The sequence below is a fragment of the Natator depressus genome, chromosome 2 (assembly GCF_965152275.1).
Source record: "Natator depressus isolate rNatDep1 chromosome 2, rNatDep2.hap1, whole genome shotgun sequence".
NCBI lineage: Eukaryota > Metazoa > Chordata > Testudines > Cheloniidae > Natator > Natator depressus.
The window spans coordinates 106417391-106437224 of record NC_134235.1 but is presented as its reverse complement, the minus strand read 5'-3'; the positions used below and the strand labels follow the sequence as shown (position 1 = coordinate 106437224).

The following is a 19834-nucleotide window of genomic DNA, read 5'->3' as shown; positions in this document are numbered from 1 at the left end:
CAGTGGTGTCTTGCCTGCCATCACTCCTGCTCCTGGACCCGTGTCACTCTAAAGACTGCAGCGTCCTCTCGGGACACAGCCCTCCAGCTGTGCCACACTCTGTGTTCCCCCTTCCGGGGTACAGTACTGCAGTCTGACAGTCCAGCCACTTCCTCAGTGGTAAGTGGGGGAGGGGAGGACCCAGCCCTGCCCCCTACTCTAGGTCCCAGCCCAGGGACCCTGTAGATGGTAGCCACGTGCTGCGCCCCCTCAAACCTCTCAGTCTACTTCCCTGGGCCACTTCCCCGCAGCCTCAGCACCTTCTCTGCCCTTATCTCAGGGCCTCAGCATGCCTGTCTTAGCAGCCAGGCAGGAACTCGCGCTCACTCCCCTAATCCCGCCCAGCACTGCTCTGTTCAAGGTTCTAGCATTCTCCCTCCTCAAGCCCTAGGGAGCAACTGAACCTGCTCTGCAGCTCTTCTTATATGGGCCTGCCTGGCTGCTCCTCACAGCCCCTCTCTTATTGGCTGCTTTCTGTGCTGCCTCCCTCGCATGCCATTAACCCCTTAACAGGCCAGTGTGGGGTGGACACCCCATCACAGTGCTAGTGGTTGCAGCTGTAATATCTCTGTAGGATGTTGTGCAGGAACACAGGTGCAGAGAATGTGGTTAAGTGCTGTGAGGTCAAACCACCTTGTCTCAAAAGACTAGTATTTTATTAAAATGATGGACATGGAGTTTTGCTTATATATCAACTGCCTCACATCTTCAGATTCTCTGCTACTGTGACTTAGGCAAAAGATAGCCAAGTAAGCTTCTTCCTCTTACTCAGTTTGAGATTTAAAGCTATACTAACTATTTGAAAACTAGAAGCAAACAACAATATCCCATCATCTATCATTTCTACATCAATGCTCAAATCAAAGGCTCGGCCTTCATGAAAGCACTGGCTCTGTATTAGGAACTAGAATGCTGCCAACTCTCTGTGTCCTTGGTCATAGTCCAGTTAGTCCTTCACTGTGGAGTGGGACCATATCTTAGCCCAGTAGTAGTAATGCTTTACATCTGGTTTTCCCCCTCCTCCATTCATTTCCTTTTCCAGGCCAACATGCTTTGGTGAGGCTGTCTAGCATATTTTTCCATTTTTTAATGGTTTAAAGAAAACAGATATATTTCATGAAACAAAAACTCTCAAGAAAGAACCAATAAGGAGCCAGAAAAAACTTGTATCTTTCTCCTGGAGTGTCAGTTTTGTAGAGCATTAAATTTATAATTTGAGGTCTCTAATGTTACTAAATTTAGAAAGCCAAGTAATAGCACTTCTGTGTGTGCCAAAGGATGATCTAAGGATGAGAGAAGCAATATATCTTGTTAACAATTGAAGGAGTTGGGAACATTCCCATACTGAGAACATGCTTTGTAAATTTCAGTTTGAGTAGCAGGCTTAGATGTATGGAATATTTCAGCTACAACAGCAATACCTCTGTGTTCTGTACTCACAGCACAGATTATCCTTAAGGGAATTATATAGACATACCGTCAGACAAAGCTGACACATCAGGGAATAGCTCTACACACAAATAAAATGCCAAGAAATTTGGAAGTTATTGTGACTGATGCCACAACGATTCCTTTTTCCTTCTCTTCCTTATGCCTCTCATTCACAAAGATATTTGCAAGTTAGATGTCATGCTATTTTAAAATAGCAAATCTTTCATTCCCTCTCCTGTCTTCCTGGTTAGGGGCTAATTTGCACAAACGACATCAAGTTAAAGCAAATAGGAAATAGATACAATAAATACAATTATAAAAAAAAAAAAAGAACAAACCACTTACAGCTTCTTCTCATGTTCTTCCACCGCAATTCCTGCCACAGCTCCCAAACTCACAGGGAGAGCATGCCCAATGTTACACCTTTTCAGAAGGTGCAGCACACTGTCACCTGTGCATTTGGGCGGCTCTGCTGGCTGGTGCACATTGGAGTGGGATGGGGGGCATGGCTCCATCTCCCACTTGCCCCTTTGAGAGAACGTGGAGGGATTATAATTGTGCTCTGCTGCTGTATAACAGGGATGGCCAAACTTACTGACCCTCTGAGCCACATACGACGATCTTCAGAAGTTTGAGCCGGGACATGCCTGCCGGAGCTTGGGGTTTCAGCCCCACAGGGCACACCTCCTGGGGCTCCAGGCTTCAGCTCTAAGGGGAGGTAGATCTCAGGGCTCCAGCTGCAAAAGAGGTGCCTGCCAGGGCTTGGGGCTTCTGCCCTGCTCCTGCTGAAGCCCCAAATCCCAGCAGGGACACTCCGTGCTGCTAAAGCCCCGCCACTCGGCAGGCCTGTCCCGCGGGGCTGAAGCCCCGAGGCTCCTATCCCGCTGGGCAAAAGTGGAGGCAACTTGTGCGGGGGGATTTTTGCCAGGATTTGCTGGCTATGCTCAGTCACATAGTGCTGCCAGGCCTCCTCCCTGCACGGCAGCTGCTGGAACCAGCGGCAAACAGGTGAGAGCTTCAGGGAGAGCCACGGCTTTTGCTAAGCCACAGAGCTAAAACAGCGGCCCCTCCCTGCAGCTGTCACCTGTTTGCTGCTGCCTCCCCATGTGGAGCTAAAACTTGGGAACTGCAGGGAGGAGCCACTGAGGATAAGAGGGTGGCATGCCTCAGGGGACATGATGAAAGTTGTTGGCGGGCAAACCTTTACATTGTGTGTCCCCCCCACAGCAGGTACCAGTCATCTCTGGCAGAAGCCCCTAACCCCACCACCCTGCTACAGGGCAGAAGCCCCAAGCTCCCTCCACCCCAGTATGGTAGGTGGAGAATGGGGGAGGCTGCCACAAGCCGCACTTTAACTGTAAAAGAGCCACATGTTATTTATGAGCCATGGTTTGGCGACCTCTGCTGTATAAGGAGTCAAGAAGAAGAAGAAGGAGGACTCTGTACTTCCTTTAATCTCTGTGCACTTGTGAAGCAATCAGGCACAATCTGGCCCCCAGTAAACAGCAAACTGACTGAAAGGATTTAGAAGTTCTTTTTTGGGCTCTGTTTAAGACCAACTTTCAGATGGTCTTGAGTTACAAATGCACCAATGCAAACATCCCTGAAGACAAGGGGTCTTGGGAGCCAGGAGTCACATCTTCACTTGGTGTAAATCAGTCTTGCTCAACTTCAGTTGGTGGAGCTACATTCATTTACCCCAGCACCCAAAGTTTCAGGAAGAATGGCAGACTGGTGACATGCTGTTCTCCCGTCATTCTCTGTACATGAGGTGATGGTTTTACCCAGTTATTGCATCTCTGCTTTGGCATCAGTGCACTTTGCTTTCAGTGTAATCTCTGGCTTCTTCATGCATGTGCTCAGAGTTTAGGATTTGCTGCTGGGGCTTTTCCCGGGGAGAGCTTTCTTCTGCCAGAGAAGGACATACCTGTTTAACCTCCTTTTCTGTTCTCTTTCTCTCACTATTTTTTATTGTGTTTCACATCGTCATTTTGGATTTTTTGCCCCTTTTCTATAGAGCTTGTGGAGGAAATTTCCCACATCACTAATTGTTTCTCCACCTTCTCTGAGAATTTTTGGATTATTTTATTCAAGTTTGATTTTGTTATTTCGCTGTCCTGTGCATATGCCCAAAGATTTCCATGTCAGACCTAACAGCAACCCACAGTTGGAGCTGTTAAGGGGGCACACCATAGTTGGATGATATGTAGTTATGCTGGAACCTACTAGCTAGAGTTGGCCTACTTGCCGCTGAGATCTGTTTCTCTCAAGGGATCATTCCTTTCCAACAGCCACCATTTGCTCCTTATCTCAGCTGCTGGGTATAAGGCAGCTATATTTCCCTGATCCTCCTTTCCCAGCATGCCACATATCTAACCCAATAACCTGTGGGGGTCCCTCCTTAGTGGTATCTACTCCTTGTTCTGGTGTGATGAGACCAGCTGCTAATCATCAGGTGCAAGACAGCTGGGAAAGCTCTCACAGCCTGAAACTTGTTCTGTACTGAGGCCCCTACATCAACCTCACTCACACAGTCTCTTAGGGTATGTCTACACTACGGAATAAGGTCGAATTTATAGAAGTCGGTTTTTTAGAAATCGGTTTTATATATTCGAGTGTGTGTGTCCCCACAGAAGTGCATTAAGTGCATTAACTTGGCGGAGTGCTTCCACAGTACCGAGGCTAGAGTCGACTTCCGGAGCGTTGCACTGTGGGTAGCTATCCCACAGTTCCCGCAGTCTCCGCTGCCCATTGGAATTCTGGGTTGAGATCCCAATGCCTGATGGGGCTGAAACATTGTCACGGGTGGTTCTGGGTACATATCGTCAGTCCCCCCCTTCCCTCCCTCCCTCCGTGAAAGCAAGGGCAGACAATTGTTTCGCGCCTTTTTTCCTGAGTTACCTGTGCGGACGCCATACCACCGCAAGCATGGAGCCCGCTCAGGTAACCGTCACCGTATGTCTCCTGGGTGCTGGCAGACGTGGCACGGCATTGCTACACAGTAGCAGCAACCCATTGCCTTGTGGCAGCAGACGGTACAATACGACTGGTAGCCGTCCTCGTCATGTCCGAGGTACTCCTGGTCGCCTGTGTGATCAGGAACGCCTGGGCAGACATGGGCGCAGGGACTAAATTTTTAGTGACTTGACCAGGTCATTTTTTTTAGTCCGGCAGTCAGTCCTATTGAACCGTCTTATGGTGAGCAGGCAGGCAATATGTCCTTCTGCACCGTCTGCTGCCAGCCAAAGATGTAAAAGATAGATGGAGTGGATCAAAACAAGAAATAGACCAGATTTGTTTGTACTCATTTGCCTCCTCCCCTGTCTAGGGGAATCATTCCTCTAGGTCACACTGCAGTCACTCACAGAGAAGGTGCAGCAAGCTAAATCTAGCCATGTATCAATCAGAGGCCAGGCTAACCTCCTTGTTCCAATAAGAACAATAACTTAGGTGCACCATTTCTTATTGGAACCCTCCGTGAAGTCAACCCTGTAAGCCGTGTCCTCAGTCGCCCCTCCCTGCGTCAGAGCAACGGCAAACAATCGTGCATCTGAGTTGAGAGTGCTGTCCAGAGCAGTCACAATGGAGCACTCTGATTGGGCTAAAACATTGTCGCGGGTGGTTCTGGGTACATATTGTCCGGCCCCCGTTCCCTCCCTCCCTCCGTGAAGGCAAGGGCAGACAATTGTTTCGCGCCTTTTTTCCTGAGTTACCTGTGCGGACGCCATACCACCGCAAGCATGGAGCCCGCTCAGGTAACCGTCACCGTATGTCTCCTGGGTGCTGGCAGACGCGGTACGGCATTGCTACACAGTAGCAGCAACCCATTGCCTTCTGGCAGCAGACGGTACAGTACGACTGGTAGCCGTCCTCGTCATGTCCGAGGTGTTCCTGGTCGCCTGTGTGAGGTCGATCAGGAGCGCCTGGGCAGACATGGGCGCAGGGACTAAATTTTTAGTGACTTGACCAGGTCATTTTTTTTAGTCCGGCAGTCAGTCCTATTGAACCGTCTTATGGTGAGCAGGCAGGCAATATGGATTGCTAGCAGTCCTATTGCACCGTCTTCTGCCGAGCAGCCATGAGATGTGGATGGCATGCAGTCCTTCTGCACCGTCTGCTACTAGCCAAAGATGTAAAAGATAGATGGAGTGGATCAAAACAAGAAATAGACCAGATTTGTTTTGTACTCATTTGCCTTCTCCCCTGTCTAGGGGACTCATTCCTCTAGGTCACACTGCAGTCACGCACAGAGAAGGTGCAGCGAGGTAGATCTAGCCATGTATCAATCAGAGGCCAGGCTAACCTCCTTGTTCCAATAAGAACAATAACTTAGGTGCACCATTTCTTATTGGAACCCTCCGTGAACTCTACCCTTGTAAGCCGTGTCCTCAGTCGCCCCTCCCTGCGTCAGAGCAACGGCAAACAATCGTGCATCTGAGTTGAGAGTGCTGTCCAGAGCAGCCCAATGGAGCACTCTGATTGGGCTAAAACATTGTCGCGGGTGGTTCTGGGTACATATTGTCCGGCCCCCGTTCCCTCCCTCCCTCCGTGAAGGCAAGGGCAGACAATTGTTTCGCGCCTTTTTTCCTGAGTTACCTGTGCGGACGCCATACCACCGCAAGCATGGAGCCCGCTCAGGTAACCGTCACCGTATGTCTCCTGGGTGCTGGCAGACGCGGTACGGCATTGCTACACAGTAGCAGCAACCCATTGCCTTCTGGCAGCAGACGGTGCAGTATGACTGGTACCCGTCCTCGTCATGTCCGAGGTACTCCTGGCCACGTCGGCTGGGAGCGCCTGGGCAGACATGGGCGCAGGGACTAAATTTTTGGTGACTTGACCAGGTCATTCTCTTTAGTCCTGCAGTCAGTCGTATTGAACCGTCTAATGGTGAGCAGGCAGGCAATACGGATTGCTAGCAGTCGTATTGTACCATCTTCTGCCGGGCAGGCAAGAGATGACGATGGCTAGCAATCGTATTGTACCATCTTCTGCCGGGCAGGCAAGAGATGACGATGGCTAGCAATCGTACTGTGCCATCTTCTGCCAGGCAGGCAAGAGATGAGGATGGCTAGCAGTCGTACTGTGCCATCTTCTGCCGAGCAGCCATGAGATGTGGATGGCTTGCAGTCCTTCTGCACCGTCTGCTGCCAGCCAAAGATGTAAAAGATAGATGGAGTGGATCAAAACAAGAAATAGACCAGATTTGTTTTGTACTCATTTGCCTTCTGCCCTGTCTAGGGGACTCATTCCTCTAGGTCACACTGCAGTCACTCACAGAGAAGGTGCAGTGAGGTAGATCTAGCCATGTATCAATCAGAGGCCAGGCTAACCTCCTTGTTCCAATAAGAACAATAACTTAGGTGCACCATTTCTTATTGGAACCCTCCGTGAAGTCCTGCCTGAACTACTCCTTGATGTAAAGCCACCCCCTTTGTGGATTTTAGCCTCCTGAAGCCAACCCTGTAAGCCGTGTCGTCAGTCGCCCCTCCCTCCGTCAGAGCAACGGCAGACAATCATTCCGCGCCTTTTTTCTGTGCGGACGCCATACCAAGGCAAGCATGGAGTCCGCTCAGCTCACTTTGGCAATTAGGAGCACATTAAACACCACACGCATTATCCAGCAGTATATGCAGCACCAGAACCTGGCAAAGCGCTACCGGGCGAGGAGGCGACGTCAGCGCGGTCACGTGAGTGATCAGGACATGGACACAGATTTCTCTGAAAGCATGGGCCCTGCCAATGCATGCATAATGGTGCTAATGGGGCAGGTTCATGCTGTGGAACGCCGATTCTGGGCTCGGGAAACAAGCACAGACTGGTGGGACCGTATAGTGTTGCAGGTCTGGGACGATTCCCAGTGGCTGCGAAACTTTCGCATGCGTAAGGGCACTTTCATGGAACTTTGTGACTTGCTTTCCCCTGCCCTGAAGCGCATGAATACCAAGATGAGAGCAGCCCTCACAGTTGAGAAACGAGTGGCGATAGCCCTGTGGAAGCTTGCAACGCCAGACAGCTACCGGTCAGTTGGGAATCAATTTGGAGTGGGCAAATCTACTGTGGGGGCTGCTGTGATGCAAGTAGCCCACGCAATCAAAGATCTGCTGATATCAAGGGTAGTGACCTTGGGAAATGTGCAGGTCATAGTGGATGGCTTTGCTGCAATGGGATTCCCTAACTGTGGTGGGGCCATAGACGGAACCCATATCCCTATCTTGGCACCGGAGCACCAAGCCGGCGAGTACATAAACCGCAAGGGGTACTTTTCAATAGTGCTGCAAGCTCTGGTGGATCACAAGGGACGTTTCACCAACATCAACGTGGGATGGCCGGGAAAGGTACATGACGCTCGCATCTTCAGGAACTCTGGTCTGTTTCAAAAGCTTCAAGAAGGGACTTTATTCCCAGACCAGAAAATAACTGTTGGTGATGTTGAAATGCCTATATGTATCCTTGGGGACCCAGCCTACCCCTTAATGCCATGGCTCATGAAGCCGTACACAGGCAGCCTGGACAGCAGTCAGGAGCTGTTCAACTACAGGCTGAGCAAGTGCAGAATGGTGGTAGAATGTGCATTTGGACGTTTAAAGGCGCGCTGGCGCAGTTTACTGACTCGCTTAGACCTCAGCGAAACCAATATTCCCACTGTTATTACTGCTTGCTGTGTGCTCCACAATATCTGTGAGAGTAAGGGGGAGACGTTTATGGCGGGGTGGGAGGTTGAGGCAAATCGCCTGGCTGCTGGTTATGCGCAGCCAGACACCAGGGCGGTTAGAAGAGCACAGGAGGGTGCGGTACGCATCAGAGAGGCTTTGAAAACCAGTTTCATGACTGGCCAGGCTACGGTGTGAAAGTTCTGTTTGTTTCTCCTTGATGAAACCCCCCGCCCCTTGGTTCACTCTACTTCCTTGTAAGCTAACCACCCTCCCCTCCTCCCTTTGATCACCTCTTGCAGAGGCAATAAAGTCATTGTTGCTTCACATTCATGCATTCTTTATTCATTCATCACACAAATAGGGGGATGACTACCAAGGTAGCCCAGGAGGGGTGGTGGAGGAGGGAAGGAAAATGCCACACAGCACTTTAAAAGTTTACAACTTTAAAATTTATTGAATGACAGCCTTCTTTTTTTGGGGCAATCCTCTGTGGTGGAGTGGCTGGTTGGCCGGTGGCCCCCCCACCGCGTTCTTGGGCGTCTGGGTGTGGAGGCTATGGAACTTGGGGAGGAGGGCGGTTGGTTACACAGGGGCTGTAGTGGCAGTCTGTGCTCCAGCTGCCTTTGCTGCAGCTCAACCATACACTGGAGCATACTGGTTTGGTCCTCCAGCAGCCTCAGCATTGAATCCTGCCTCCTCTCATCACGCTGTCGCCACATTCGAGCTTCAGCCCTCTCTTCAGCCCGCCACTTACTCTCTTCAGCCCGCCACCTCTCCTCCTGGTCATTTTGTGCTTTCCTGCAGTCTGACATTATTTGCCTCCACGCATTCGTCTGTGCTCTGTCAGTGTGGGAGGACAGCATGAGCTCGGAGAACATTTCATCTCGAGTGCGTTTTTTTTTCTTTCTAATCTTCACTAGCCTCTGGGAAGGAGAAGATCCTGTGATCATTGAAACACATGCAGCTGGTGGAGAAAAGAAAAGGGACAGCGGTATTTAAAAAGACACATTTTATAAAACACTGGCTACACTCTTTCAGGGTAAACCTTGCTGTTAACATTACATACATAGCACATGTGCTTTCGTTACAAGGTCGCATTTTGCCTCCCCCCACCGCGTGGCTACCCCCTCAACCCTCCCCCCTCCCTGTGGCTAACAGCGGGGAACATTTCTGTTCAGCCGCAGGCAAACAGCCCAGCAGGAATGGGCTCCTCTGAGTGTCCCCTGAAGAAAAGCACCCTATTTCAACCAGGTGACCATGGATTATATCTCACTCTCCTGAGGATAACACATGAACGGATGTTGCTTGAACGCCAGCAAACATACACTGCAATGCTTTGTTGTACAATGATTCCCGAGTACGTGTTACTGGCCTGGAGTGGTATAGTGTCCTACCATGAAGGACGCAATAAGTCTGCCCTCCCCAGAAACCTTTTGCAAAGGCTTTGGGAGTATATCCAGGAGAGCCGCGAATGCCAGGGCAGAGTAATCCTTTCACATGCTTGCTTTTAAACCATGTATAGTATTTTAAAAGGTACACTCACCGGAGGTCCCTTCTCCGCCTGCTGGGTCCAGGAGGCAGCCTTGGGTGGGTTCAGGGGGTACTGGCTCCAGGTCCAGGGTGAGAAACAGTTCCTGGCTGTCGGGAAAACCGGTTTCTCCGCTTGCTTGCTGTGAGCTATCTACAACCTCCTCCTCCTCATCATCTTCTTTGTCCCCAAAACCTGCTTCCGTATTGCCTCCATCTCCATTGAAGGAGTCAAACAACACGGCTGGGGTAGTGGTGGCTGAACCCCCTAAAATGGCATGCAGCTCATCATAGAAGCGGCATGTTTGGGGCTCTGACCCGGAGCGGCCGTTCGCCTCTCTGGTTTTCTGGTAGGCTTGCCTCAGCTCCTTCAGTTTCACGCGGCACTGCTTCGGGTCCCTGTTATGGCCTCTGTCCTTCATGCCCTGGGAGATCTTGGCAAAGGTTTTGGCATTTCGAAAACTGGAACGGAGTTCTGATAGCACGGATTCCTCTCCCCATACAGCGATCAGATCCCGTACCTCCCGTTCGGTCCATGCTGGAGCTCTTTTGCGATTCTGAGACTCCATCATGGTCACCTCTGCTGATGAGCTCTGCATGGTCACCTGCAGCTTGCCACGCTGGCCAAACAGGAAATGAGATTCAAAAGTTCGCGGTTCTTTTCCTGTCTACCTGGCCAGTGCATCTGAGTTGAGAGTGCTGTCCAGAGCGGTCAAAATGGAGCACTCTGGGATAGCTCCCGAAGGCCAATACCGTCGAATTGTGTCCACAGTACCCCAAATTCGACCCGGCAAGGCCGATTTAAGCGCTAATCCGCTTGTCAGGGGTGGAGTAAGGAAATCGATTTTAAGAGCCCTTTAAGTCGAAATAAAGGGCTTCATCGTGTGGACGGGTGCAGGTTTACATCGATTTAATGCTGCTAAATTCGACCTAAAGTCCTAGTGTAGACCAGGGCTTAGTGCATGGGTTGTTTTTCACAATGCCCTTGCTGCCATCAGTTAGATGTGCAGCCTTTGCTGAACTTGCTTTTGCAATCTGCCTGCTACATTTTTCAAAAATCTAGGTGCTCTTCAAATAAGATGGGCGACAAGTACTTTTCGGTGTGCACAGAACATCTATCTCTCCTCATTCACATCCCTGTGAAAATTTACTCTGCCATGTCAGAAGAGAGTTAACATTACATGATAATACACTGTCAAGATGTGTACATCTGACCTAGTGACCATGTGATATTACTACAACCTTTGTTCTACCTGAGGGGTGGGCAAACTATGGCCCAAGGGCCATATCTGGCCCTCCAGACATTTTAATCTGGCCCTCAAGCTCCCACCAGGGAGCGGGGTTGGGGGCTTGCCCTGCTCCACGCAGCTCCTGGAAGCAGTAGCCTGTCCCCCCTCTGGCTCCTATGCGTAGGGGCAGCCAAGGGGCTCCGCACGCTGCCCCCACCCCAAGTGCCGCCCCTGCAGCTCCCACTGTCTGGGAACCATGGCCAATGGGAGCTGCAGGGGCGGTGCCTGTGGACAGGGCAGCACGCAGAGCCACCTGGCTGCACCATCACGTAGGAGCTGGACAGTGAACATGCCACTGCTTCCGGGAGCTGCTTCAGGTAAGTGCCACCCGGAGCCTGCACCCCTGACCCTCTGCTGCAACCCAACCCCCTGCCCCAGCCCTGATCCTCCCCGCTACCCCCCAACCCCCTGCCCCAGCCTGGAGCCCCCTCCCTCACCCTGAACTCCTCATTTCTGGCCCCACCCCAGAGCCTACACCGCCAGCTGGAGCCCTCACCCCCTCCTGCACCCCAACCCCCAATTTCGTGAGCATTCATGGCCCGCGATACAATTTCCATACCCAGATGTGGCCCTCGAGCCAAAACATTTGCCCACCACTGTTCTACTTGTTTCCTTCCTCTACATACAAAGGAGGAACATGTATATCTGTTTATAACCCGCAGCCTTCGAACCACATCTGAACTTAGACCCTGATCCTGCAATTGGATCCCCACAGGTGAACGCTTGTGCCTACATGGAGTCTTGTTGATTACAAGGAAGCTCTGCATCTACAGGGTTCACAAGTTGGATTGGTTCAGGGCCTCAGTCTCTAAACTCAGTGTTAGGGAAAGGACTGTTTTTGTTTTGGTGCAAGGCCTACCACACTTCTGGGCACTCATAACAAACAAACAACTGTGCTCCCACTACTTTTTGGTCTTTGCCCTTTTGCAAATTTGTCCTTACTGGAACACAGTTTTTGGCTGAGAGTCCAATGGAAACTTCCGCCTCTCCACACTCAGCAGAGGCATAAGCCCAGGTGAACTTTCATTCAGATCAGGCTCAGGGGGCAGCAATGGTCAAGCACAGGCTGAAGCTTGTTCTGTTTCTTTAATTCTTGACTCCGAGGCAAAGCGCATGAAAAAGTAACTTGAGACAGACATTATGTTGGCTTCCGGGGAGCACCGCAGTTGTGGCTCATTTGGTTTCCCACCCTTTTGTCCCCTCCCCCACAACACCAGACCTCTTCTTATGACATCCAACAACAATTACTCTTTTATAAATAGTACAGTATCAAAAACGTTCTGAGTCCTGAGGCTGAAATGATATTCCCTTTGAAAAAGAAAATTCACAACTAGCCTTACTCATGTTTACCATAACCACAGAGCAAGAACAGGAGCAGGAATGCAATCAAGAACTAGAATCATTCCAGTCACATGAAGGACTTCAATCACAACCTACTACTGCTTTTACTCACAGTAATTTCAAGTAATCCAGAATCTGTTTTGCAGCAACATCTTGCAGTTATTTACATTTACAACAATATTGTGTAAAGTACAGGAAGGTCAAATAGCTTAACCAAAAATCACATGATGAGACAGTGGCTCGCCTGAATTTGAACCTCAGGGTCTGGCACTCTTATTTTTGCTAGTAGTATAGGCCAAAAGAACCCTAAGCAAATTAATGATAGTTTATTAACTTATACTTGTATGGATTGTATTCATTACTAGGTGAAAACTGTCGGATAGGTGTAAAGTGTAAAAGACTGAAAATGGCTGGAGAATTTAAAAACTGGAAAGTAACAGACTATGAACCAGGTGATATTCTAAACAAAAAGAGCTCTCAACATGCCTGCAGCTGTTTCCATCACTTCAGACTGACTCAGCTGACATTCTAGGCTTCAGAATGATACACAGACAGTGACAATCCTGGAATCTTATTATATAGCCATATTTGTAGAACATTTTATTAACAGGGAGACAACAAGTTCGAACAGGAGGTTGGGAATCAGGATACTTGGGTTCTATTCCTGGCTTTGCATAGACTTGCTACATGACCTTGGGAAAGTCAGGTAACTGTTCTGCAGTTAATCCATTTGTAAAATGGATGCAATAGCTATTCATCTCGGAGGTGAATCAGTGCGTCTAAAGTATTTTGAGATCTTCAGACAAAAGGTACTGCATGGGTGCAAAGTATTTAACTATAACTGGGAACCAGAAACAGAAAAATGACTGTTATTACTAGGATATAAATTGCATAGACATTTACAGGAAAGAAAGGACAAAAGGAGCAGGGGAGTCAGGATTTAGCAAGCGTAGTGCCAGTAGGTGATCTGTACTGAGCCAGTCTTTGTTCCAGGCTGGCTGGAGAGCCTTAGCTTGACTGCAAATTGCAATGAGGGGCAGCTGTTCACTGGGCCAGGAAATCCAAAGGATGATGTTAGCCAGGGATCTTGGGGTTTTATTCGGTACTAGATGGTGACAGCATCGCTGGACATTGAGAGCATGTGAAAGCCTGCAGACATGTGATTTCTGTGCTGATTGCTGAACAAAAGAAAGATGGTTTCAATTCTGAACTCCAAGAGCCTTCAGACACAAGGCTGTGGCACAAGTTCTAGCAAGATATCCTGAACCAAATGTATTCAGTTCATTGGAACAGAAAGTAACATTTTGAGTTTCTTTCACAAAATGTATCTAGTTATGTCCTTACAAACTACAAAGGTTGTCAGAACACATGCTGGAGCTAATATCTTGATGATATGCACACAAGCTTATGTATCACGAAATCTTACAAGTGCGAGAAAAATATCTTTGTTTAATAACAAACAAACTATGCTATTTTTACTGCACTGAAACTTGTTAGGTATAAGTAGATACTTTAAAAAAATCCCTATTCACAAGAATATGATTTTTGCATAGTATAATGATAACTTCCAGTTGCTGATTATTTCACTTTTCGTCCCAAAGGATCTCAAATTGCTTTACAACCTTTATATACAGTATATTCTCTATTTTTTAAAAATATTGCCCATATATAAATAAGAATATGGTACAGAGAGCTGGGGAAATACCTCAAAAATGTACCAAGAATATTTATGAAAAATTGGAATGTACTTCACCTGCATCAGCACTGCTTTTGTGTGTGCTTTCTGCAAATAACTTTTCATGGACAAGTTTTCCAGCAGGACTATTTGCAGAAACAGTGAATGATATGTGAATATTAGGGAATGTTTGTGGAAAACAAATTTTGAACTTGAAAACATGAGCATATACCCCAGATTCTTGATCCTAGGAACAACATTTATCCAATCAAAATTAACCAACAGAGCTCAGACTCTGGCTTCTAAATAGTCATAACATGCTGCTTGAGAACAATTTCCAGACCAACATATAATTTCAAATCATGAATAAATTCATGCAACCCATAAACGGCTCAGAGACAATCCAAGAACTGAAAAGGGGGCTAAATTTATCAAATATTCCCTAGAAATTATTTGCTGAGATAACAGTGATTTAAGTATTAATAAAATCTTATAATACAGTTTAAATAATATGGCTAAATCTGAACAGCCCCAGTAGTAACTTTACCTCTGCCCCTTTAACCCTTATAATCTCTAACTAAGAGTTGGAAATCCTCACAAAAGTTAAATCTACCCTCTGTATGAATCTCAGAGGTACAGTCTTGAGTTGTGTGCTGACATAACCTGCACTAGCCTATGTCTGTGATCTGTGGGAGACTTCCACTATGTGTTATGAAGACAGAGATTAAAGGTAAATCCTTAGTATCAAACCCCCGTCCGTGAAAAGTTGCCCAAATTTATCAGCAGGCGATGCACGGATGATAGGTGACGTGCCGCTTCCTGATGCCAGTGCAACAGGCAGGACCTGTACTGAATGGACAAATGAAGAGAATATGTGCTGGGTTTATCTCAGTCCCCTCCATCAAATGATGTGAGCAACTGACCTTAACGAAGGGAGCACAACAGGATCTGCACTTGTGCGCGCGCGCGCACACGCACACACACACACACACACACACACACACCAGCTCCCTTCTCTCCTCTAGAGGAAGACAACCAAAGATAGTTATCCACTTGGGTGTATTGAATACTCAGCAACCAGCAGTCCCTGTGCATAGACGAGATAAAGATGTATTTCTGCACTGTATCTAGGGGGCAGGGCTTCAGAACTATATTTGGGGAGTGGCTAGGGCAGGTAGAGAGGGGTTTCCAGGCAGGCCATTAAAAAAGGTGCAGTCATTCCCTCAGCTCACCTTGGGACAACATAGCTCTGTGGCACTCCCAACACAGGGGTCAGCTTAAAAGGCACAATGTAGCCCCTAGGACAGCGATAACTCAATAGGCGGCCCATGGGCAAAATTTGTCCCACCAAGGCTTCCTGTGTGGCCCACCCAGCTCACCTTAAAAAAATGTTTGTCGTTCAATTTACGAATAGCGATGCACTGCCTATCATTTGCCTATTACTTCCTCAGTACACAACTTACTGGCACTGCTTAATTTGTAATGAAAAAGGTGCCCGGGCACAAATTAAGCATTGGCTGGGCAGCCAGAGAGGAGCGATTACTGCTCTCTGGCCACCCAGCTCTGAAGGCAGAGCCGCCCCCAGCAGCCGCACAGAAGTAAGGGTGGCATGGGGCGGCCCAGACCACATCCGAATTTAGACTTAGGATGTCGCAGAGTCAGTTGTGGCAAGTCAGCAGGAACTGCAGGTGTGGGTCAGTGTTCCCTCAAATTTTTCCCACCCATGTGCGGAATGAAGTTTGTTATATGCACCAATATGGAGGTGATGTGTGACACGTCATCTTCATATTGATGCACATAATAAAATTCATGTGGTGAGGGTGGGGCCAAGGGGTTCGGAGTGTGGGAGGGGGGCTCAGGGCTGGGGCAGAGGGTTAGGGTGCAGGAGTGTGAGAACTCTACCTGGGTCCGGGCCGCGCCTGGGTCTGGGCCACCCCGTGCCACCCTTACTTCTGCGCTGCTGCTGGGGGCGGCTCTGCCTTCAGAGCTGGGTGGCCAGAGAGCAGCAACTGCTGTCCAGGAGCGCAGAGGTGCTGGGAACTGACAAGCCTAGAGGTGCCAGGGCTCAGCCCCGGCAAGCCTCAGCTCAAATTAAGCCCTGCTTACTGGATCTTGAGTTCTTGAAATAGCACCAGCTACGCTTGAGCTAGGACGCTCCCCATTTTTGTATTAATGATGGAAAGGGAGCCAAAAATGAAAACGAGTGGGAGTAACCATCACAGAGTTGACAGCAAAACCAGAGTTTTTAACCCAAACTGGACAGTGGATTTTCTTTTTATTATGCCACCTCATTTAAATGCAAAATCTGTGTGTTTAATACGGCAAACCGTTGTATCCATCCGGAAGGCCACCAGCGTGAGGCGCCACTTTGAATCAAAGCACAGTAACTTCCAGGCAGCCTGTCCTACTGGCAGTGTTGCAAGACGTGACAAAATTGAAGATCTGAAGTCTTCATACCATACTTCAGATGTCATTCTCACCACATCAGCGACTGTACAGGAAAAAAGCAACAGCTGCTTCTCTTTGGATAAGGTTGGCACTAGCTAAAAAGAAAAAAAAGCCTTTCCTGGATGCTGAGCTTGTGAAGCAGTGCACACTGGAAAAGATGGAGGAGCTTTTTGCCGGAGATAAAAACAAAGATGATATTGTGAACTGTGTGAAGAAAGTTCCCTTGTCTGATTCCATGGCAGTGCGAAGATTGTAGGTCAGCACTGCTTTTCAGTTTAAAAAAAAGCAAATACATGTCTCTTGCAGTGGACAAATCAAGCGATTTAAGTGACACTGCTCAGCTATCGCTGTTTGTTAGATTTTATGATGGTGAAATTTTCCAGGAAGAATTTTTTGTGTTTAATACCATTAGAAGCCTACACCACAGAAGAGATCATTTTTGAAAAGGTAAAAGGCTTTTTTGAAAAAAATGGTTTAGATCGTCAGAAAGTAAACTGCTTGTTACAGACTGAGGTCCCTCCATGATAGGGAAAGAGCAGGGCTTTGCTTCACATTTGGCAGCGATATACCCTTCATTAAATACACTGCACTGCATCATTCACCAGACTGTCCTGTGCACTAAATTGTCTGGGGACTTGAAAAAAAACAATGGGCATTGTGATGAGATTAGTGAACTACATACACTCAACTTCTAGCTTGAAACATTGTCTTTTTAAAGCTCTTTTATAGGACATTTCAGCCAAACACAGTGGCCTGTTGCAGCATAATGATGTTTGCTGGTTAAGCTGGAGGCATGTGTTAGAGAGGTTTTGTATGCTTCAAAAAGAAATAGACTTTCTTTCAAACAACAAGACCAACAAGGCTGGAATTTATGAATGATGTCCCCCTCTATGTCAGAGGTAGATTTTTCCTGTGTGATATTACTGGTCCCTTGAATTCCCTCAACTTGCAGCTCCAAGGCTGTACAAACACGGTCAGGGATCTGTTTGAAAAAGTGTGTGTCTTTCAGAGGAATCTTGAAATCTTTCAGACAAACTGAACAGGAAAGATGTTGCACTTTCCCACATTGCGAGTTGTCACTACCCATGGAATTTCAATGAAAATGATGCAAGAATTCCTAAACAATCTGATCAAAAATTTTAAAATGCTATTTGAGAATTTTAAAATACCAAAGGATTTGCTCTTGTTTATGAGTTGTTTGTTGTCTCTGCCGATGGATCTTGGCCTACTGAAGCAAGGAATGTTCTTGATTCAATTGATGAAGGTGCCTTTCAAATACAAATTGTAAAGCTCCAGAGCTTAGATATCTTAAAGGCAAAATTCCAAGAAGTGGGACTTTGTGATTTCTGGACTTAATATGCTGAAAATAGCCAGAATCTAGCCATCTATCTGTTAATGATGTTAAAAGATGAGAATCTGAGTTTTCTACCATGGACATTATAAAAAACCAACACAGCAATCGCCTGACAGAGAAGCATCTTTACCAGTGCATACATCTTGCCCTGACCTCCTACAAACTGCTGTTAACAAAGCTTGCCAGAGATTGATGTCACTTCTCCCATTAGAGGTTGCCACAAACACAAATAATGTTGATTTATAAACTTTGTTAAAAAATAGAAACAGCAATACTTATGCTGCAATCAAGGTCTTTATTTATTGGCAGCTGAAGTTTGTTTTTTTTTATTTTGTCAGCCTTCTGTCCAAATCGTCCACCTCTTGTCATAAAATTCTCAAACAGGCCTGCAGGTAGATCTAATTGATTATTATGGCTCTAAAATATAAAGACACTAGAAAGACTTCACTTAGCTAGTGTTTGAGTTAGAAGATGTCCAAGAAAAGTGAGACCATTTCTCGAAAAGTAAAAACAAAACCAAACAAAAACACCAACTCTTTCTAACGTCTCAGAATTCCAGATTGGCTTGGATTGATAACCTCAAGCCACTACAGATATTCTGCTATGGACATGGAAAATACATAAGGAGTTTTTGCAATAGTGGCCACAACTTTGCATCTGAACAACTGCTTGGCCAATCAACCCCTTACAGTCTGTGTTCAGGATCATCCTCTCCCTTTCCAGCCAGTTGTCACTTAATTAGGAGTCATACTGGACCACAATCTAACATACCAGTCACATCTACAACACTCAAATAAACAGATCACCTCCCAATCTGTCTTGATCCAGAAACTAGTCTCCTGAGGAGCAGAGGCAAATGTTCTATGAACCTCAGTCCTGTGACTTCAAAATATTGTTCAGCCGTTTGGGGCAGAAGTCAGCACACACATCTCATTGGTTCGGATCTGAATACAGCCACCCGTATCATTAGCCACATATTAACATATGTGCTGGTTGATATCACTCCCCCAGAACTTCCACGACATACCATCACTCTTCAACCTACATGCAGGGCTATGACAGATGAAAATAACCTGCTGTACACAAGGCTGACAACGGTTCCAATAGGTGAAAATAAGCAACACACACTTCACACTTCCAGAAGAAAACACCTACACCTTAGTTCCTTGTAAGCTACATGGCCATGCAGCAGCCTATTTAGTGCCATGTAGGCACTCAGGAAGCTGCCTGGGGACCTGCTGTGGCTGGGGACTGCCCGGGGGAGAAGCACCGCTCTCCTGCCCCCACCTAGCCCAGTCACCAACCTGCCGGGGTGCCCCTTCCCCAACTTTGTTGCGGCACGGACCTGCCACAGCCAGGGTGGCACGGTGCGGCCCAGACCCAGGTGCGGCCTGGACCCAGGTAGAGTTCTCACACTCCTGCACCCTAACCCTCTGCCCCAGCCCTGAGCCCCCCTCCCACACTCCGAACCCCTTGGCCCCACCCTCACCACATGAATTTTATTATGTGCATCAATATGAAGATGACGTGTCACACATCACCTCCATATTGGTGCATATAACAAACTTCATTCCGCACATGGGTGGGAAAAATTTGAGGGAACACTGACCCACACCTGCAGTTCCTACTCACTTGCCACAGCTGACTCTGCTACATCCTTTTGCAGCAGTCATTCACGCATTCATGTCCAGTGCTGCTCTCAGATTACATGACAGGCTCGCTGAGGGATTTCAAAAGCCCTAATTTACATTTACCAGTTTGCAACCTGGGAGGCAGATCCTGGACTAGGCATAACAGACAGCTGAGTGGAACAGCCAGAATTGCTGCCACAATGCAGAAATTTGGCTTAGCCCAATCTTCCCAGTGTGACTGCAAGACCGTGACACAGGTGGTCAAATGTGGTGGAGGAGTGCATAATTAGAAGATTGGAGGATGGGCTGCAAGACCTTACTTCCCTCAGTGCAGCAGCTAGATGGTTGAATAATCTAAATATCAACTTGTGAAGACAATGATGACTCAAAAGTGAGGTATAAGGAGGTGTAATTTACACATTAGTGAGTGTAAAAATCTGCAA

At 47.7% G+C, this 19834-nt stretch overlaps 1 protein-coding gene and 1 long non-coding RNA gene across 2 annotated transcripts in view; both read right to left on the bottom strand.

Moving 5' to 3' along the window:
• The window catches only part of LOC141982587 (uncharacterized), a 140675-nt gene that overhangs the window by 97380 nt on the left and 23461 nt on the right, over positions 1-19834 (bottom strand). The gene's annotated exons all lie outside the window — the stretch shown is intronic.
• LOC141983478 (uncharacterized) lies at positions 1812-10351 on the bottom strand. The gene is made up of 3 exons (XM_074946685.1): positions 9670-10351; positions 8652-9090; positions 1812-1998 (listed from the first exon to the last, which is right to left on the bottom strand). The coding sequence occupies exons 1-3, from the start codon at positions 10250-10252 to the stop codon at positions 1812-1814; spliced, it is 1209 nt and encodes a 402-aa protein (XP_074802786.1). The 5' UTR covers positions 10253-10351.